The sequence below is a fragment of the Trichosurus vulpecula genome, chromosome 7 (genome assembly GCF_011100635.1).
Source record: "Trichosurus vulpecula isolate mTriVul1 chromosome 7, mTriVul1.pri, whole genome shotgun sequence".
Taxonomy (NCBI): domain Eukaryota; kingdom Metazoa; phylum Chordata; class Mammalia; order Diprotodontia; family Phalangeridae; genus Trichosurus; species Trichosurus vulpecula.
This window is the reverse complement of record NC_050579.1, coordinates 104,418,188-104,440,715: the sequence shown is the minus strand read 5'-3', so window position 1 is coordinate 104,440,715 and position 22,528 is coordinate 104,418,188. Positions and strand designations below refer to the sequence as shown.

Sequence of the window (22,528 nt, the reverse complement as noted above, 5' to 3'; positions counted from 1 at the left end):
TGGAGATTGTCAACATTTGAGGGGAACTTTAACCTCAGGAAGCTTTGATATCCTGAAATAGACAAAGCAGGGACCCTGAAAACACAGCATTGTTAAAGTAATCCAAACATATTTTGATTGTGATTAAAATACTTTCCTTGTGGCATTCTGTCTCTGTAAGTAAAGCTTCACCACTTTTTTTTTTCCTAGGTTGAAAGGCACATAAACAAGAATGGCAGAACCAGTGTTATGTACATGGTCTGAGCAGCAGTCTCATCTCACTTCACAAGACAGCAATTCATATCGTATTTCACAATATTACAGGAAAACAAAGTCATACACTGTCATGGCAAACCATGAGCAAAAATTAGTCCTATATAATGCAGGCAATAAAAAAGATAAGCAAATTTTTGAAGCAAACTTTCCCATTCAAAGCACCTACTTTCTAAGTGAACTATTTTTTTGAGAACCACAAAGATAAAAAAAAAAAATCAATAGAATTATTTAACTAAAAGTTTAGTATCATTAATTGGTCTGGGTTTATTACTGCTTTTCTTTTTATAAAAATATTGACCATATAGAACCACAGAATGCCAAAGCTGAAGAGATGTCTTAGAGGTTAACTAGTCCATCCCTCCCCCATTTTAAAAAAGAGAAAAGTGAAGCTTAGGGAGGACTAGGTGATGATTGTGGTCATGGCCAGATGGTCTCCTAACTCCCACGTTAGTGGTCATCTATATGCTCTATGTGGACTTCTTAAAGACTTACTTTAAACATTGGATCCTGTTTTAATTCTTTCATTTTTATTCATGATTTCCTAATTCATACGCCAGACAACTCCACAGAGATGGAGACAGAATTACGTATAAAAATGGGGCTGATCTATATATTCACACGCTTCTCTCAATCCCCACCAAGAAAACTAGAGGCCCAAATGTTATTTTGGGGGGGTATTATATGGATGAAACAAAAAAAAGTTTATCAAGAAGAAACAAATGATGTCTTTTAAAACCCTTGGTTGGTATTACTGTCAGCTAAATTGTTTGAATTTCTGTTCTTAAAATGAGCCTCAAGATGACAGCAAGGTAGAATCAATAGGCTATTTGACTCAGAGTCAGGAAGCCTTGGGTTCAAATCATGCCATAAATAATTAGTAGTGGTATGACCCTGGGCAACCTCATCTATAAAATGAGGATAACAATAGAAATAAGGCTGTTGTGAGGATACTTTATCGAAAATATTTTGCACTCCAGCTCCTGACCTGGTGTTCTGGGTTCCTATAAACCAGGTGTTATATAGGTATATAGAGAATGTGAGTATGGGCAAATCACTTAACCTGTCAGGGCCTCAGGAACTCAATAAGATTATAAGTTGTTGATAAGCTGCCCATCTACACCAGGTGTTCTCTATACCAATTAAATCATATATGTAGCTAGAATGTGGAGTGCAATTAGACTGACGCCAAACCATAGATGGCCTTAAATGAGCAAGGTGTTGTAGGGAAAGGTTCCTATAAACCAGGGGAAACTCAAGGAAACCTGCATCCTCGAGGCCTCATGTGGCCCTCTAGGTCCTCAAGTGTGGCCCTTTGACTGAATCCAAACTTCACAAATCCCAAAAGGCCACACCCAAGGACCTAGAAGGTCACATGTGGTCTTGAGGCCACAGGCTCCCCATCCCTTCACCCAGTTCGTAGGGAAGTTCTCCTTATGAACCAGACCCAAAATGCTATCTTACCTTCCATCTCTTCCCTCTAAGTCTGAGAATGACAATCAAACCAATACTACAATTCCTAGAAAGCTTATATCTATAAATTTAACTAAGAATTCATTCAACATCTCTGCGACTTCCCAGACCAAAACAAACTTCCTTGGCTACTACTCTTCTACATGTGTTATTCCCCATCATTAGACTACAACCTCTTTGAGGGATGGAATTGTTGTGCTTTTTAAAAAATGCATAACCCAGTGCTTAGCACTGTGTCTGGCACATAATAGACCTTAATAAATGGGGTTGGGTTTTTTTTTTTGGTCATTCATTCATTCAAACCACTTCTGTATCCAAATGAGAAGAAAATTATTAATAAGGTCAGGATTAGAATGAAAGTTATAAATTGACAGAAAAAAAATCGAATGTCACCAAAACCCAGGATCTAAAGGTGATACACATGCTAGAAATAAATAATATGCTACATACGTTACTACTACATAGTAGTATGTCAAATTACACCGTGTCAAATGAACTGAATTAATTATGGCCTTTTATAATAATACATAATACGAACCTATTATGTCATGGGTTATAGGATCCTAGATTTAGAGTTAAAGAGGACTTTAGAGGTCACTGAATCAAATTGTTTCATTTTACAAGTGAGAGAAATGAAGCTTATAGCTTGTGGATTTCTGAGTTAGTAATTGAAGCCTGCACTTTCTGACTCCAAGGTAAATGCTCTATCCATTATACTATACATACTAGGTTCTATTGGTACAAAAAGTCATGAACGCACAGATTTCCCAGCCGGTTTCTAACATATGTCAAGTCTGGACCTTTCCCTACAACACTTTTATTGAGAAGTTACCCTGCCCCTCCTTTTACTGCAGCATGTAAGAAAATAATTTGGCAAACAGACATGAGATGTTTATGTAAATGAGTGGCATCACATTTTTGCGTTTCAGTTTTTTATGATCAATTTTCATTCATAAGTATTTTTCACAACTGGAGACCACAGGTTGTCAGCTTTCAAAATCTGCTTCCAAACAAATTTCCCACAGTGCTCTAGGTTCTCATAGTTATGTTCTGTACCAAAGTACTGCAATCCAGTTTTTGTATCTCCTCAACAATTGCCCTTTTTCCACTTCTAATCAAGCTGCACTTGGAATGCTTGACTGGGACCAAAAGAAATATAAAGATTGAAAGGGATCCTGCTCTCTCATTTCACTATAATTTATAGTTTTAAAAATGATATATCGTTTACTAGCATCCTATTTAAGTGACTCCTTCTTCCTCTTTGAAAGAGATTCATAGTTCGCGTTATAGTTTTCCATACTTGACTGAAGAACTGTGAATCCTGTGTTTGAGTTAGATGGTGGGTTGGGGCTGAGGAGATGAAGGATTCTTGTCTTCTTCCTTGAGGTCTTATCCCAACAAAGAACATCTGGAATGACTAGCTCAGGCATGATTTAAACTATTTGGTTTAAATAATGCGTATACATTTCTGTCCTTTACTTTTTTTCCAACTTGCAACATAAAATCTTTCCATGTATTTTATTGCTTTAAGTTGGTAGGTAAGGTATTTGGTAATGATTTCAAGCAATCTTTTTCAAAAAATAGTGAAAATTATATTTAACAGTTAACACATGAGCAGATTTTCAAAGGAATTTGTTAAAAGAGGGACTTTAAAGGAATGCATCATTGGTTGCAATGGTTACAGTTACCATTCAGGGAACTTTCAATGCTTCTATGTTCTGAGTTGCAAGGCATAGTCATATACATCCAAAACCTGACCTTGCCGGTTTTCAACTAAACCACTTTACTGCCTTGCCTCATTTATGTCCTCACAATAAATCACGTGACAAAATCATTGATAAGTGCATCTTGGTCTAGCCGTTCTTATAAAAATCCACTATTTCAATTTTCAAGGGAAAAAGGCAAAGGTTGATCTTTATCTACACCCTTTTATCTACACAATATTTGTACCATTTTTTTCAATAGGTCAAAAGGTTTTGGAGGTTCTCCAAGTCCTTCACAATGTGAGACCTATGGCAAATTTTGTCAAATGGGGTGTGTGTGTGTGTGTGTGTGTGTGTGTGTGTGTGTGTGCGTGCGCACATGTGTATGTGTCAAAGTTAAAGGAAAACATTGATGCCCTTGAAAGGGACTATCCTTTACATAATATCTCACTGTTGGCTACTGTAGCAAAACCAGACATCTACAGTGACATTACCAGCTTACTGTTCACCTGGGCTTATTAGATTACCTAAACAAAGAGTTACTTTTCACTGTCCTAGGAAACAGTATCTGGATTTCTCAGCCAACCCAAGTGGATTTCTGTTCCCAGCTTTTCACACCATAGTTTTCCAACAAGTACTGTTGCATACTGGAACATAAAAGAACAATGTTGTGTTTTGTTTATGCATCTAATGTCTTTTTAATTCCCCTTTTCTCCTGCATACTCATTAGTAATCTGACACTGGGAAAAATACGCTTTACATTGGGTAAGTGCAATGTGATTTCAAATGTATCTTGTTGTAAAACTTGCTTTAAGAAATGTACCCTTCATCTTGAGCACGTTTTATTCAAGGAATACAGACCTTAATTTTAGATAATTTTTTCTGGGTGGCAGATGAGTCTCCTGATGCATCTGACCAGCGGTGAAGTTCTTCCTTTGCTGAATGAAGCCAATCTGTAAATTCATGAACTGCATCCATGTACATCAGATGATCCTTTACAATTTCTTCTACCTTCCTCATTTTCTCCTGGCAATGAAAGAGAAAGCTGCTGGGATTAAAGAATTCCATAAATAGATTAAGCTTCATCTATATTTTCCAACATATCCCATTAAACTATCATTTTGATCTTCTAAGAAAAGTTTTCGCAAATATCTGAGATATGTCAAGATAAAGGTTGCAAATGGAAAGATCTGAGGAAGAGATCACATCTTTCTTTCTCTTTATTCAGCATCTATGTACCAAGTACTAGATAACATTTTCTAAGAAGCAATAACAAGATTGAAAAAAATAAATATTTAATAGAAGTTGGCTGATATATAATGAAGAGAAAAAATACATAGTTGAAGATATAGTGGAAATACCAATGGCCTTAGAATCAGGAAGCCATGAGTGAAAGTCCTAGCTTATTAAATGTATACATATGTATACATACATAAGCTATGTGGGTATGGGTGAGTCATTTAACCTGTAAGGTCCTCAGGAAGTCAAGAAGACCGTAAGTTGTTGATAAGCTGCCCATCTACATCAGGGAAGGGAATTTCTATATCAGGAGTTCTCTATACCCATTAAATTAAAGCTAAAATGTGGAATACAATTAGGTTGAAGCCAAACTGTAGATGGCCTTAAATGCCAGGTTGAGGAATTTGTATTTTATCACAAAGGCAAGAAGTACCCTGAAGATTTAGGGGGCAAGAGAAATGACACAATCAGACCTTTTCTTAGAAAGATTATTTTAGCAACTCTATATAAGCTTGCTTGGAAAGGATTATGATTAGAATCTAGAAAACCAATTTGGAGGGTATTATAACAGTCCAGCTAAGACATGATTGGCATCTGAAGTAGGGTAGTGGCTATATGAATTCCTTATTTTCTTTTGATAAAAAAATCTGCCAACCTCCTTTAATTTGTCTAACCAAGAGAAATGGTGACCCATCTTTCTATATAAATGCAACCTTATTATATCTTCTGGTTTTGTTTATAACAAGCATGTAATTTTTTATATTATTCCATTTCCCAAAGGTATGTAAATTCATAAGCTTTCATGTAGCACTTACTATGTGCCAGGCACTGTGTTAAGTACATTGGAGAAAGAGCTCACATTTAGAGTATCAATAGTCATGGTACAGGTCAGCACATGTGTAATCATTCTAGGCCCCTATCTAGGTTCAAGAAACTTCAAGGTTCCCATATTGCCACTAGGATAAAATACAAACTCTTTTTTTTGTCATTTAAATTCTTAACAATCCAGCTCTAAACTATCCTTCTAGACTGATTTCAACTAACACTCCCCATATATTTATGTCCCAGTCAAATTGGCTTACTCTCTCCCCCACAGATGACATTCCAGCTTCTACCTGTGTATCTTGGCATAGGTTTTCACCTAGTCATGCCTGGGATGATCTCCTTTCTCATGAATCTAAGGATGACTTGCTCACTTACAGGATCAACAGTTTTAGTGTAAATTTCTTCATGAAGCCCTTCCTAAACCCCTCCAGTTGCTATGATCCCTACAAAATATCATTTTGCCTTTTCCTTAAGTGTCACATATAGAGAAGCAGGGTGGCCCAAAGGGCAGAGTACCGGGCCTAAAGTCAGGAAGACTCATCTTCATGAATTCAAATCAGACACCTACTAGCTATGTCAACCCAAGAAAATCACATAACCCTGTTTGCCTCAGTATCCTCATCTGTGAAATGAGCTGGAGAAGGAACTGACAAACTACTCCAGTATCTTTGCCAAGAAAACCCCAAATGGGGTCATGAAGAGTCAGACACGACTGAAATGACTGAAGAAGAACAACAAAATATGTACACATTTACACTGGAAGCACTTTTCAGTCCTCCTATATTTGTCGTCTGATATTATAGAGGCAAGACAAATATGTGAAGTGTTAATCGAATGCCCTAAATAAACTTGTTTATTGAACTTATATATCATTCTGGCTTACGAGAGTTCTCACCAACACACATTAGAAATGGGACTTTTATTCTATTTTAGGGAAGAGTTGTGACATTGCTCTGTAGTCATCCAACAAACTGGGCCTACACTTTGAGTTGTACCAGACTCATGAGTTGGCTTAGGGCTTGGAAAACCCCATAGGATGGATAAAAACACTTCTAGTTATAGGAAAGCACTAAGCAAACCAACCTCATATTTTATGACCCAGTTGTTTGTGAATCCAAGTGGCCTTCAATAAATTTGGCACCTGATATGTCAGTTGACTATGGATTGTTTTGTTTTGTTTTGTTTTCATTCTCTCTTGTTTTGGCAAGCTTGACATATATATACCCATTTAGAATACATTTGATATTACATGGTGAGGAAGAGACAGAAGAGAATTATTATCTCTCCAGGCTCTGAAACCAAACTTCTGGGCCTAGAACAATTTCTTTTTTTGTTTTTTTAAAGAATTTGTCTTTGTCTAAGTATTCCCTGCCAGTAGAATGAAAGTTCTTCAAGGGCAGGGACTTTATTCATTTTTCTTTCTTTGTATCTTCAATGCCTAGGCTAGTGTATTAAGGGGCTTAATAGAAACTTGCTGTATTTAATTTAATCCTGTGGAACAAGAGTTCAGTTTCTAATTGCATCCTGAACCATTGGACGGGAAGAAAAGAAAGGAATAAGCATTTATGTAGCATCTCCACTGTGCAGGCACTTGTTAAGTGCACTTGAAACTTTTAGAGGATAAGTAATTGTTTACAAATGTTCTAAAAACTGTGATTCCTAACACCTGCCTCCTTTTATACCAAACTGCCACGGTCACAGCACAGGTGCTTTCAGGCCACTCTCCTCATCAAAAAGCTTTGGGGGATGAGAGACATTTTATATATTTCTGCATTTCTTGGGCTTCTATGAGCTTCTTGAGAGCAAGGACTGGTTTTGTCTTTCTTTGTTCTCTGGAATAAAGTGGATACACTTAATAAATCTTGCTCACTATCTGAATGTCATGGCAAAAATAAGAAGGAAAGTAAGAAATAAGGAAAGAAAGGAAGGGAGGGAAGGAGGAAAGAAGGAATGAAGGAAGGAGGAAAGAAAGGAATGAAGAAAGGAATAAAGGAAAGAAGGAAGGGAAAGGAAGGAAGGAAAGAAGGAAGGGAGGGAGGAAGGAAGGAAAAAATTGTTACCAGATGACCAGACTGCTGGGGAAGAATCTCTGAACTTTCCTACACTAAATAAGTTTGTCATTGAAACCATTCTTAATACTTTTCTAGAATTTTAGAACCTGCCAGAGCTTCCCTTGTCCTGGAATAAATAGATTTTGACAACCCAGGGTCACCTCCCTATCATCATGGGAAGTAGGCTTTGGAGTAAGACTTTTATGGTGAGTCCACTGATCACTTATTAATATTGGTAAGAGCACTAATGGAAATATGTCACCTTAAAAAGACTCAAAAGACTTGGGTGGTATTATTATGTATTATTATTAATATTAAAAAATGATGGTAATGATAATGATAATAAATTTATATGGCCCTTTAAAATTTGCAAGGCACTTTAAAAATATTATCTCATTTCATAGCTGCAACAACCCTAGGAGGTAGATGCAATTTTTATCCCCATTTTACAGATAAGAAACTGAGGCAGGTAGAAGTTAAATGATTTGCCTAGGGTCACAGAACTGGTAAGTGTTTGAAGCCAGATTTAAACTCTGGTCTTCCTGACTCCAAGTCTAGGACTCTATTCACAGCGCCACCTAGCTGCTCCTCACATTAGCACAACTCACAGAATTCCAGAAAATCACCTATCTGGAAGAGACTACACAAATTACCTAGGACAGCCTCACTGCAAATGCCAACTCCTCCCTGAAGCTTTCCCCAATTTCCTCAGCTTAAAGTAGTCTCTGCTTTCTCCATTAGGCCAAGATAGATTGGTGAAGCATTTTTAAACACTTGTTTATTTGTGCCAGGCATTGTGTCAAGAATATTTTATCTGTTTCTCTCTTTCATCCCTTTCATGATTTGCCATGACTTATTTGTACACATGGCATAACCCCAAGTAGACTGTAAATTCTTGGGGGGGAGATAAGAATTATATTGCTTTTCATCTTTCTCTTCCTTATGTTGAGTATAGCATCTTTCATGTGGGTATTTAGCAAATGTTTATAGAGTTGATTGAATTAATATAGTATTTGTTGTTGTGCAGTTGTTTCAATCAAGTCCAACTTTTTGTGAACATTTCTGGAGTTTTCTTGGCAAAGACAGAGGAGTGGTTTGCCATTTCCTTCTCCAGCTCATTTTGCAGATAAGGAAACTGAGGCAAGCAGGATTAAATGACTTGCACAGGATCATACAGCTAGTAAGTGTCTGAAGCTGAATTTGAACTCAGGAAGATGAGTTTTCCTGATTCCAAGCACAGTGCTCTGTCTACTAGGCCACCTAGCTGCTCTTGGCCACCTAGTTGCCCTAGTAAGTGCCTGAGGCCAGATTGAAACTCAGGAAAATGAGTCTTCCTGACTTTAGGCCCAGCACTTTATCCATTGCTCCACCTACCTTTCCCTAACAGAGTATAGAGCTGACTTAAAGAAATGGAGGAAGAGAAAAAAAGGAAGCAAAAGCTAGAGCCATTCCAAAGTTTAGAAGTAGGATACAATGAAGTACATAGATAAGGGATTAGTATCATGACAATCTTTTGCTCAAGGAAGGTACTAATGGTTTTAAAACAGCTAATTTTCCCCAACATTCAACCCTCAAGGATTCCATTTATAAAAGGGAAGGGGGCCAAAGCTGACAATTATGTGGATTTCTTTGGTTGGTTTCTTTTTTAAAATAATATGTCATTTACCTTTGCAACAGTGCTGAGGTCATTAAACTGTGTTCTCAGTTCCTCCTGAACAGCTTCATTAAGTGAATCATCCTCAGTCTTCTCATAGAGCTCTATGGATTTTTCAATTACATTATGGAGAGCCCCAACATGATCATCTGCCTCTGAAACAATGGACTGAAAGTGATCCAAGAGGGAAAATTTTTCCTTTAGCCCCATCTGGGGCTGTAAAGGATGTTCCACTTTGTGATCCACTGATTCCATCCATTGCTCCAACTGGACCTTCCTCTCCATATAATCATTCCACAAGGTAATCACAGACTCCAAAGAGCTAAAATGAAAGTGAAACAGAGTGCAGGTTGGTTTTCTTGTTAGTTTGAAATAAAAGAAATCAATCAAGCAATAAGCATTTTTGTTAAGTCCTAACTATGTGCCAGACACTGTACTAATTATGGGTAATACAAAGAAAGTCAAGTACTGTAACACTATTATTATTATCAAGTAATGAAGAGCAAATGAGCAGAACCAAGAGAACATTGTGTACAGTAACAGCAACACTGTTTTAAGAACAACTGGAATAAGTCATTTTGACTATTACAAATACCCAAATTAATTACAAAGGACACATGAAGGAAGATGCTATCTGCATCCAAAGAAATAACTAATAAATAGAAATATGCATAGAATGATTTTCCATATATATATATATATATATTTGTCTCTAATAGTAGCCATCTCTAGGGCAGGAGGGGAGGGAAGAAAAAAGACATTTACATGAAAACTTTATTACATATTTAAATGGAATACCAAGTAGTACACAATAGACTTTCAGTTTCATGTGCAATTTTTTTATTATGCTATGTTATGGAAATGCTTGCTTTATCCCATGAATTAAAAACAAAATAAATAAATAATTTGTAAAAGATTAAATTCTCCATAAGTGCAATGAAAATAGTGCTTCTCTGTGGAGTGATCTAACATCCCTCCCACATGGCAAAGACTTAAAAAACAACATTTATTTTCCCCGAAATTCTACCAGGTTTCTCCCTGAATACCTAGTAAATTAAATTCCAGGTAATCTTCCTTAGTTGACAGATAGCTTCAGTATATGCAACTACTTACTTGCCTTAATTAGATGAATAGGAATAGAATTCAAATGGTCCCTGCTTTTTGGGTGACCTGGAGATTAGCCTATTTGGCAACTTTTCTGAAAACGTTGCTTGCTGGCTTTGGGATCCAGAATTGGATGATAAACCACTAGATTGGCATGTTTATGTTGGGAATACGTGCCTTAATTGAATGTGGTGTCTGAGACACACAAATAACATATCTGAGATTGAACCAACTCTTTTAATCCATTTTAGTGGCCCCGCTTGGCTATGTGATTTCCTTTTCAACAGACAGCTTTGTGCTATAATATTATGCAATGTGCAAAGAGAGAGACACACACTGAAAACAGCAGAGTCAGTCAGCTGCTTACAAGAGTCTTCCAAAAACATGTTGATTCTAACTCCTGTCATACTCAGTTAATTTCACCTTAGTGAACCAAGGAATGTTGCTTCAGCAAATGCAAGAAAAAACAAAAGTACCTCTGAGCATGGATGGAAGTGATCATGACATTATCCCACACATCTTTAAGTGCCTGTAGCTGAGTCTGAATCACCTTCTGGCCTTCTTTGCTGCTGCTTTTCAAGGCCTGTTCTCCTTTCCCAATGGCCATATTCAACTTCACTTCACCTTCACCTTTCATCAAAAGTATCTCCTGTAAAAAAAAGAATGAAGATTTAAATAAACTCACAATAACCTTCAAGCACATTGTTTCCATAGTTACATTCAAGTTCGTTATTTCATCATTCCCTTGCCCCAATGCCCATGCTTGTTCAGCAGAAAAAAGGATACTATACTACCCATCAAGGAAGGGAACAACTCGCTGGCTTCAAGACTTTAAAAGAGCAATGCAGAACTCCTAAAACCTCTCACAATAAAATGATCTGCTAACGGGATATGTGCAACTAAAGCTATTAAGATAAATTATTAAACAATTATTTGAGAATTGTTTTCAAAAATAAAAGGAAGACAAGTACAGAATGAAATCAGTTGGGAGGGAGTGGGAAGCAGGAAGCTCTATTGAAGCTGGAAAATTTGGTTTTAAAAAGTGCCCAAGAACCTAAAATATACTCTATTTTAATGCGGGGGTGGGGAAGCAACTAATTACATCTTCTCTCTCCTTCCATTCTCCTGAATGGTAGTTCCTTCCCTCTGATACTACCTACAATCTAACTTGCATATATCTTATTTGTACATCATTGTTTGCATGTTGTCTCATCCATTAAAAATGTGAGCTCTTTGAGGGAAAGGATCATTTCTCTGCCTTTCTTTGTATCCACAGCATTTGGCATGGTGCTGGGAACAGAGTAAATGCTTAATAAATGCTTGTTAGCTTGTTGACTTCTCCTTCAGAATAAACACAGAGAGACTAAGATCCAAGACAACTGGCCAATTGGCTATGAGTACATTTGTGTGTGTGTGTGTGTATGTGTGTGCATGTGCAGTCTTCGCTATTTGTCAGGAGGCATATACCTGGATTTGTAAGAGTCGTTTCTCTAAGGTGGCTTTGCTGCCAACAGTGCTCTCTGCGGAAGCCAATTTGTCTTGCACATCTTTCACCCAGGACCACATGCCTTGAAGGGCTTCTTCCAGGACCTGGTGTTCCTGCAGAGCTACTTGGCAAGTTCTTAATTTCTCCTTTGTAATTTTGAGCAAGTTCTGATAACCAGTGAGGAGCTGTGCAGCCAGACGTACTTCTTTTCCAGCCCCGTGGCCTTCTTCATTTAAACTCTGCCCTCTCTGAGAAAGCTTATCAAGGGACTCTCTAAAAATATGGGGGGAAAAAAAGAAATTTACATTCAGGAATACAGGCAATTAATGTTGAAGCAGTGAGGAAGTTAGTCAGACAATGAGGAAGAAAAGAAGAAAACAAGCATTTATTAAGTGCCTACTATGTGCCAGGGACTGTGCTAAGGCCATTACAAGTATAATGCCATTTGTTCATCACAACCCTATGAGGGAGGTGCCATGATTATCCCCACTTTACAGTAGAGGAAACTGAGGCAAACAGAGGTTTAAATTACTTTCCAAGGGTCATAGAGCTAGTCAAGTGTCTGAGGTCAGGTTTGAACTCAAGTGATTTTGATTCCAAGCCCAGCCACTCTATCTACTTCAACACCTTACTACCATTCATCAATGCTAGACACTGTGCTAAAAATAACAAGAAGCATTTCTTAAATGCTTACTGTGTGCTAGGCACTATGTTAACGTCTGAGGATTCAAAAAAAAGGCAAAAACATGGTCCCGGCCCTTGAGAAGTTCATTTTCTAATGGGGGAGACATGCAAATAATTACGTGCATTCCATAATGCTAATAAAGACAATGATTATGACAGCAACAACAATAATAGCTGCCCATAAACTTAAAGGTTGAAACTAAAAGACTTCACATACATTGTCTCATTTGAACCTTAGACAACCCTGGAGGCAGGTGCTGGTATTAGCTCCATTTCATAGATGAGAAACTGAGTCTGAGAGAAGGTAAATGGCTTGTCCAGGGTCACTGGTCAGGGTCAGCTAGCATGTGTGTGTCTGAGGCAGGATATGAATTCTAATCTTTCTGACTCAAAGAGTATCACTCTACTTACGTGCCATACACATAAGACACATACAGTAGAGATGGTAGTCAGTCTCAGAAGGGAAGCCACTAGCAGCTGCAGGACTGGGAAAGGCCTCCTGTGGGGGCTTGGGGGGTGGGGCTGTATCTGAGCTCAATCTCAAAGAAGGGCAGAAAAGCAGAAGTAGAAAGGGGATGAAAGAGAGTATTCCAGAAGACAGCATATAGTTGATAATTCTTTAAATGCTATGGCTCGGTAGGTGGCTGACATTTATTTTCCAGCCTAATTCGATTATTTCAGGGGAAGTAATGATGTATCTACATCCAGATAATACTGAGCCATATCATAATTGAGCTGTCTCCTATCTGACTGTGGATATGTACACAGGCTATCACTGTAAACATGTCTCTGTGTACAAATATTTGGGCTGGTTAATTTAGCTATTTAGAGCAGAGTGTTAATCAGACCAAGACTGTGTTATCTTCATGGGAAACCAGGCAAGGGAAAAGAGATGGCTCAACAGAAGACACTGCCATTACCAAACAAACAAAAAACAAGCTAAAGCAATGAGAGACATGTCAATATTTACTGTACACACTTACCATGTGCATAGCACCATACTAGACCCAGTGTGGATTATAAAGACATTTACAATATGAACCCAGTTGTAAAGAATTGTGCCATCTACTGCAGGAGACAAGGCATAATTCAAGACAGGAGGGTGATAATGTAGAAAGAGCATAGGATTGCGAGGAAGAGGATCTGAGTAAACATCCTGGCTCTGCTGATTGCATCTAGATGCCCTTAGGTAAGTTACTTTGGGCCTCAGTTTTCCTCAAGTATAAAATGAAATGGTTGAACTGAATGACTTCTATGTCTAATCTGAAGAAGAAGGAGGAAGAAGGAGGAAGGAGGAGGAGGAAGAGGAGGATGAAGAAAAAGAAGAAAAAGAAGAAGGAAGAGGAGGAGGAGGACGAGGAAGAAGAAGAAGAAGAAGAAGAAGAAGAAGGAGGAGGAGGAGGAGGAGGAGGAGAGGAAGAGGAAGAGGAGGAGGAGGAGGAGGAGGAGGAGGAGGAGGAGGAAGAGGAGGAGAAGGAAGAGGAGGAGGGGGGAGGAAGAAGAGGAGGGGGAGGAAGAAGAGGAAAAAGGAAGAAGGAGAAGAAGGAAGAGGAGGAGAAAGAACAGAAGGAAGAAGAAGAAGATGAGGAGGAGGAGGAGAAAAAGGAGAAGAAAGAAGGAGGGAAAAGAAGGAAAAAGGAAGAAAAAGAAAAAGGAAGAAGAGGAGCAGGAGGAAGAAGAAAAAAGGAAGAAGGAAAAAGAAGGAGGAGGAGGAGGAGGAGGAAGAAGAAGAAAAAGCAAGAAAAAGGAGGAGGAGGAGACAAGGAGGAGGAGGAAGAGGAGGAGGAGAAGAAAAAGGACATGTTTTTATGATGCAGAAATTGAAGCTCAGGGTCACTGTGACTTATAGTGCCATAGCTAGTAAGTAACAAAAGCAAAATTTGATATCATGTTAGCCTGACTCTTAGTTCTATCTACTAAACCATATTGACACTCCAGGCATAAATAGTTAAATAGTAAAAAATATAGGGCTAAACATAAATTAACAATAAAGGACAAAAACGCCAGAAGTGCCACAAAGAAATATATAATTAATTGTCAAATTGTGGCATATAGAAGTACTCTGTGTTCAGAGACAGGGGAGATCACCGTGGGCCAGAATGGTCAGGCAAAGGGCTTAAAGAATAGGCAGCAGTTGTCCGAATGGAGAAACAGGGTGGAGTCAGGGGAAGCAGGGAAAAATGTATATAAAGGTCCTGGAGCAGCAATGCCCAAGACATGTGTGCAGTGTTCAGGGTATAAACCTATTTGGCAAACATGGAGAGTTTCATGTTGAGAAATAATGAGGGATTTTAGAAATAGTGAGGAAATTTATATTGGAACAGATTATAAGGAAATTTGAATGCGAGCAAACAGTTTTAAAAGATTACTCATCTTTCAAAAACAATTTCAAATATCATATGTGTTATAATGGGAATTTCTATTACTTCTGGCCTCAGTTTCCTCATCTCTAAAATGGGACAGCATTTGCCTCTCAGAGTTATTGTGAGGATTGAAGGAGATCACACATAACATTTTCAAGTGTTGCAGCACTATATGAATATAATTATTATTGTTGTAATTAAAAATTACTAATATTAAGGAATATCAATAACATAATTTTATGGGTTGTACTATATGACTGTTGAGCTCCCTTCCAACTTTTAAATTCTTGGATTCTGGAACTCCTTTTCATCAAAGCTTTCTGGATTTCCACATTTAGATGTAATCTCTTTCTCCTATGAATTATTGTAAGTACCTCCCATATCTTGCCTATGGCATTTATTATGATGTATGGTTTTACTTGCATGTACTCTGTATCATCACCACTGGTTTTAATCTCTTTGATGGTGATAGTGTGAAAAACATTTTGTAAAGGGTCAGAGGGATAGGAATAGGGAGTGAGTCTATAAATTCATTTGTGGAGGGAACTCATGGGTAAGCACATCTCTCCACCAAGGCAAATCAGCACCTTTTCTGCACCTTGGTCTTAGAGACTTGCATAGAGCACTGAGAGGTCAAGTGACTTTCCCAGGGCCACACCACCAACAGAAGTCTCAGGTAGGGCTTGAAACCAGGTCTTCTGCCTCAAGTCCAGCTTTCCATCTACTATGCGGTTATCTTCCATAATTTATAGTATAAATCATTATGACTGCAACTTAATATTTTTAGAGCATTTTATACTTTCCAAAGCACTTTTCCATTTGATATCTCATTAAATCGTTATAATAGACCTGAGGTAAGTAGGATAGATGTTATTATGTCCATTTTTCAGACAGAGAAACCATGACCCTGAGAGATTTGGTTACGTGTCCAAAGTCAGTGAGAATATCACAGGCAGGACAAGAAAGTACATCTCCTAATTGAACACAATCTGATGATCTTTCAATTATGTGTGAAATTCACCTGCACATTAGACATATGCTACCAAATAAATAAGAAAAAAACCCACAGCAAATGGTACAAATATATTTTCCCATTATACCTTGCAGCTAGCAGTTCCCCCAGAAAAATTTCAACTTTATGAACTTCATTTTTCTTCTCAGCAATATGCTGTTTATACTCTCCAAAATTTTCTGTGCTTAATCTTTCCTCCATTTCATGAATCCACAAACTGAGTTTCTTGTGATGATCTTCAAAACTATAATACCAAAAAGAACAGCATTTTAGAAAAATAAATTATTCAATTTTTACCATTAGTCTGTAAGATTTACCATTATCTTCTGTAATATTCTGTAATTATCTTCTGATAGTTTGAGTTATACAGAACAGGAAATCAAGAGTTTATACAACTCAAATTAGGAAATCACAGAACCTGAGAGTTGTAAGGGATTGTAAAAACTATCTAGTTTAACCCACATGTGTAAAGAAATTCCTACTGTAAAACAGCCAACAAGTATGACCATTGCTCAAAGACCTCCAATGAAAGGAAACCTACTACCTCCCCAGGCAGCCTTCTACGTATGCTTTTGGAGAACTCTATGAAAACTAGAGAAAAGAAACTTTAAAGAACAATCCTGTCCAAACCACAGGACTATAGTATCTAGACTAGTCATCTAATCAAATGCCCTTATTTTACATATGAGGAAAGTGAGGCCCGAAGTGGGGAAGGAACTTACCCATGGCTACAAAGCTAATAGATACTGTGGGAGAGCTGGGTTTTGAACTCAGGGTCTCTGACTCTAAATTCACTGTTCTTTCCATTATAAAATACTATCTCCCATTAATTATTTTGGTCAAAATGTGTTAAAATTTAAAAGAAAAAGAAATTCCTGTGGAGAAATGATCAGGAAAGAGCCATCTATCATGAACACAGCAATATGAGAGGGTTGTTTGTTAGGTCAAAAGTTCAAATGCAGAAATAAAGACTTATTACCAATAATGTTGAATTCTTCGGTCACTATGTAATCTGCTAGAGTCCCAGTATCAAGAAAGATAAATATCACTGAATTTGAACAAGGGGATGAATGAAGAGGCAGAAATTAGAGGAAGGGAAGAAGATGTAAGGGACTGAATTTGATCTTTGAACTTTAGTGGAGAATAAGCTATTGGAATCTCAACTTGGTTGCAGTAACTTTGGTACTACACAAGTTCCCAAAGTATCCAAGAAGCTTGTGGGACCAATTCCCACACACTGCTACAGCAGGGCTTCTGACATTTATTGGGATATTGGTTCTCTCCTGTATTTTGTGATTCTAATACAGGGTAAGGGGGAGGGGTTTCATAGCAAGCTTAACAGAATTTAGCAAAAATATGATGAATTTGGCACATGGCATTTGCCATCAGATCCAGTAGATATAGGTATTTATATTTTCAATCAATGGCTAAAATGTTTATTTAAAACAACCAAAGAAAAAACCCACAACCCTGCAACTAATTAGATTATAATTACATTTATTTTATGTATTACTATTTAATTATTAGTTATTACAATTATTTATTATAACAAAATTATAATAAACCCATATTAACTATAAACATACAGATACACACACACACACACAGCGTTCATGTACCTATGCCACTCACATTTGCCAATGAAATTAACTCCTTGCAACACAGAGATAAATAATGATTTCAGAAGCACAGAACCAGTTATTATCCTAGCATAGACCAAATCTCAAGTTCAACCTTAATTAAGCCATGGTAAACATGGATAGAATATAAGTTCTTGGAGGGCAGGGACTGTTTTTTTTTTCCTTTCTGTTTTTGTATCTTCAGCACCTAGCAGAGTACTTAGCTCACTGTAATAAATGCATGTTGACTAGTTGAATGGAGTAAACATGTCTCTTATTTAAAATCATAATTTTGAATTTTCTTTGCTCATCCCCAATGATCCCCTTCCCTAAGACAAATGAAAATAAATTCTATGCTTTGTTCAGTATAACTTACCTCCCCAGTTCTGTAGCACAGTCCTGAAGAGCCTGTTTATTTTTAAGGCAATCTTTCAGGAATGCTTGAAATTCTTCATTAGCTTTTGTAATCTGCTCCTGAATACTACTCACAATTTGTCTAGATAAGTAAGCATATAAATTCTGTCCTTCCTGAGTCACTGCATCCAGTCTGTTCTGGCCATCACTGATTGAGTCCAAAATGCCCTGTTTAAAGAAAACAGCAACAATAAGAAGAATGTACAAGATCTTTCTTGGTTTCATCAAGGGAACCCAGCAAGTACGACTCACAATGCTTTCTCCCTTCTGGAACTCCTACGGCATTCTTTTTTTCCACTAACACAAAATCTAAGATCGAGCATTGGCCTGCATATGACTTTGTGTTGCTTTTAATTTTATTCAAGTATTATAGTATCTCCCCAACTAGACTGTAAATTCTGAAAAGAATCTACATATTCTGCTTCTTATACACACCCTTCCCCCCTTTTCTCCCACCCCAGTCCTATAGTACTTCACTCAATAGCAACCATATACTCAAACAGACATGTGATCTCATCAATTCTGGAGTTCCTGCTGCTAATGCAAATTGCAATCCATTCATGCTTGCCCATCCTGTCCATCTTGATCATGTACTCCCAAAAGATTGCCACAGGGGTCCTGCCAATATCATGCAAGGACTTTCCCACTTTTTCCCTGACATTCAGAGAGCACCTATTAGTGGATCACTCTGGCTCTCTGTCATCCCTTGTTCTCTTTCTGCCATACAATTCTTTCATCATGTCCTTAATATATGCTTAATAAATGTGCTCATAATATATGCTTAATAAATGGGTTTTTTTTATGTTTTAGAGAAATGGCCCAATATGGGCCACAGATCGAAAAAAATAATTCAAATTTTTGAAAAGGATGATGGCAGAAGATAAAACAAAGAATTAGAAATAGTTTGTCCCTACACATATTTGAAATGATTTTTATTTTTCTTACCTTCTCAATGGGCAGGGCTGAGGGGGGGAAAGGGGAAGGAATTTGGAACTGAAAAAAACCCCAAAAATTTAATTTAAAAAAAGTGTTGTCTCATAGGGATTCTTTCATTTCTCCTTTATGTGATTCCCATTAGTCCTTTTATTAGGTAATGTCATCCATGGTGGAAGGCGAGAAAAGAAAAAACAAGAGAAGGAGATGGGAGAAGACAGAAGCATACAATCCACAATTATAGAGAAGGCTCTGAGATTCTGTATTTCTGTGGTTCAGTTCTGGCCTGGAAGCACCCCATCTCACCAGCCTGCCAGGAAGAACACCTATGTTTGCCAACTTTTGCTGCCTGAGGGGCACCTACCTGTAGATTCTGTAGCTTTGCCTCTATGACTTTGCTGTCCCCAGATCTATCTGATGATTCTCTCACTGCTGCCTTCACACCGGAAAACCATGTTTGGAATGCCTGCATAGACTCTTTTAAAAGAGAACAAAGAGCAAAAATAAACGTTGAGACATGAAACAGGCTTCCAAAAATTACCACAGTGAATTTAAATGTGGCCATCCAGCGAGCTTATCCTAGTGAAATGTAACATTTGGTGTTATAAGAATATTCTGCGATGAAAACAATAAAGATGGTTTCTATAATCACAATTAGGTATTATAATGATAGGAAATGACCATAGATGAGTGGACAGTGAGTTATATTTCTAGAATGAAATGCATTATTTCCTCTTGTGGCTCCTTTGTATTGGAAGAAAGATGACATGTTTATTGAAAAAAAAAATTAAAAAAAAGAAAAATGTGCCTTGGAACATACTGTAGTTATTTCTGTATCTTAAGGGGAAATCTCAGGTTCTCCAAAACTGGCTAAGGAATGTTCTATACAGTAAGGCGAGAGAACATTTCCTCTTTCTGTCATGTTTGGGCACATTGCCATTAGGATAAACTATTAGAACACAACCAGAACTGTATAGCCTAGAGGCAGAACTCATACTACACATTGATGGTGATTTTCTAGCTCATCCAGTGCTATAGTTTCCCTATAAATTTCCTCTATTGATTTTACTATGGCAAATAAGCCTTGCAGCATATTCCCTTGGAAATGGAGCCTGCTGGCTTTAGAGGAGGAATTCCTTTACTTGAATGAGTGATTGTGAGGAGTGGAAAGAGAGTAATTTCACATCCTCCATCAGGAGGGCATATTTTTTCTACTTTCTCATGGTGAGTGGAATAACTAAGGTCATAATGAGTTGTACATGATTCATAACACTTTTATTAAAAATTCAAAGAAATATAAAATTTCAAAAGATGCCCCTGCAATCCTTTTGCAAGCTTCCATTGGCAGTTTCTGAGGCAGCATTTGGATCCGTACCTTTCCTGTGAGCTGACTGTTCCTTATAACACCCAGAATGCCTTACCACTGAAGTGTTTTTCCAGAGAATCTTGTAGGCTGGTCTGTGTTCTGGAGCCAAGATGACTGACAGCTTCGTGTTTCTTTATTAGGAGAGTAATTGTGCTGCCCAAGCTCTCCAGCTCAGCTGAATGGTACTTGCGACATAGGCTATTAAGATTTTCTTGTGTTGAATTGATGCTGCTCTGCTGACCTTGAAGTTCTTTTTGTATTTCCTAAAGAACAAAAGTAAGCTATGAAAGCTACACACACCACACAGGAATGAAAATGCTCTGAGATAGGCACATTTTTCCTCGGTCCCACATATGATCTAATGCACCGATATCAGCAGGTGGGAGGGCTGGCCAGGGTTATGGTTGCTCTCTGTGATGATTAAAATATAACATAACTAGCCTATCTGGATTCAGACTAAATAATCTTGACCTTAAGAGCCAGGTACTCTGGCTAGTTAAAGAATTCAGTTGTTGGATGCCACCATCCATGTCTACATCTTTGAACTATGGCCAGGAAACTATGGCACTCCACTTCATAGTCACAAACTGTACTGGTAATCCCAGTCAGGTAGCTTAGAGATGTCTATCAGAAGGCACGCATATATACACATGTACACACACAAAGGTTTTGTGCGTATATGTACATACACATATGTACATATACATACATATGTATACCCATATGTATGTATATATATGCATATGTATGTATATGTGTGTGTGTATATATATATAATATACATATATACACATATAATTTGTATATAGCCATGAGAAAATTTGTTTTGCTTGACTATACATATTTGTCAGAAGAAATTTATTTTCTTTTCTTTTTTTTCAGTCTGGTAGAGGTTAAGGAGGAGAAAAAAAGACAAATTTTTTTGAATAGAAAGGTGGGGACTGCTACAGATATGGAATGTTACTTTCAAATGAAGTCACTGCATTATTAGTTTTCCTTAACTGGTTTACAAGAGATCTCTCAGGAAGTGGTAATAATCTGCAAATGTATACAATGTAAAACAAGCACATCAATAAAAACCTTTTTAAAAAGAGAGAAAGCAAAACACACTTATTAAACTTTTATTGTGTGCCAGGCACAGTTCTGGGCACCAAGGTAACAAAACTGACCTCAAGAAGCTTATGTTCTATCAGGGGAGAAAACATATACAAAATAAATATCAATTAGTTAAGGAAGGGAAAAGGCATCAGCAGCTATGGGGGAGTACCACCTTTTCCTTCTCACTCATGCTGAGGTCAGCTGAGGTTAGCAAGCACAGTTAAGCAAGGACTTCTAATGGTGATGACCAGAAACTTGTTATAACATTGCACTTACAAAGCCACATAGTGCTTGGAAAGACAGGGGAGGAGAAGGAAAGGCCTTGGCACAGTGGAGTAGAATCATTCTGAGGACCAGGTAATTCAGGGTATTTCTATGCACTTGCATCTATCATTGTCTTTCCTGTATTCTGTGAATGTTTCACTAGAGTATGTTTTATGATGAGTCCTGGTTCAGCAAAGCCTGCTGTCTCTGGTTTATGCCTTTAAGATCACTTCTGATCTGTCAGTAGGGAATATTTGAGAAAGATCACAGGCTTTAGACCTGGAAGGGATCATCCTTAGAGGCTAACACTCTTACGGTATAAATGAATGTACCTAATGTACCTAAATCTGAGGCCCGGTGAGGTTAAGATTTGCCCATGGTCACACAAATAAATGGCAGAGCCAGGTTTTGAACCTACGTTCTTAAACCACAAATCCAATACTCTTTCTACAATCCCTGAAACAATACAGGTATCCCACATTGCAACTTTCCTCATTGCAGTTTCGATATATCGCTGATTGGCAGAAGAAATTAAATGGGAATTTTGGGGGAGTTTTGCAGAAACTGCAGATGACACATGAAGGCTAGCAGACAACAAAGAAAAAGTTTAGAAACTCAGAAATGAATAAAATATATGTGTAGTATAATATAATACCAATATATTCTATTTTTTAATGCTGTAAACACCCCATAAAAGAAAAAGAAAAAAATTCAGACTTCTTCTTCAGTATGAAGAAAGGGCCAAAAATTTTTCTGTGGATTTTCCAGATCACACAGCACTGACCTCAACCCCCACACTGTGGAAGGGATGAATGTAAATAGGTGGTATGATTTAGAGGCCTGACAATATATTTTGAAAAGCTTAGAATTTTACACAGACAAAGAATTAGTAACTATTAGCAGACTCTAATGCAAACAGTGTTGCATATTCTCAACATTTGCCAGTGGTTTATCTAATTTATGTATTAACCTAGAGAAACCTTGAAGC

General features: G+C 37.6%; 1 protein-coding gene across 1 annotated transcript in view; it reads right to left on the bottom strand.

The window, feature by feature from the left end:
* Positions 1 to 22,528, bottom strand: part of SYNE1 (spectrin repeat containing nuclear envelope protein 1) — a 593,153-nt gene that overhangs the window by 265,616 nt on the left and 305,009 nt on the right. Inside the window, exons 46-53 of the mRNA XM_036766002.1 lie at positions 20,234 to 20,441; positions 19,177 to 19,289; positions 17,842 to 18,047; positions 15,935 to 16,090; positions 11,769 to 12,060; positions 10,778 to 10,950; positions 9,210 to 9,519; positions 4,290 to 4,454 (exon numbers count right to left, since the gene is read on the bottom strand). Coding sequence (XP_036621897.1) covers positions 4,290 to 4,454; positions 9,210 to 9,519; positions 10,778 to 10,950; positions 11,769 to 12,060; positions 15,935 to 16,090; positions 17,842 to 18,047; positions 19,177 to 19,289; positions 20,234 to 20,441 — 1,623 coding nt within the window. The remainder of the gene's footprint in view (positions 1 to 4,289; positions 4,455 to 9,209; positions 9,520 to 10,777; positions 10,951 to 11,768; positions 12,061 to 15,934; positions 16,091 to 17,841; positions 18,048 to 19,176; positions 19,290 to 20,233; positions 20,442 to 22,528) is intronic.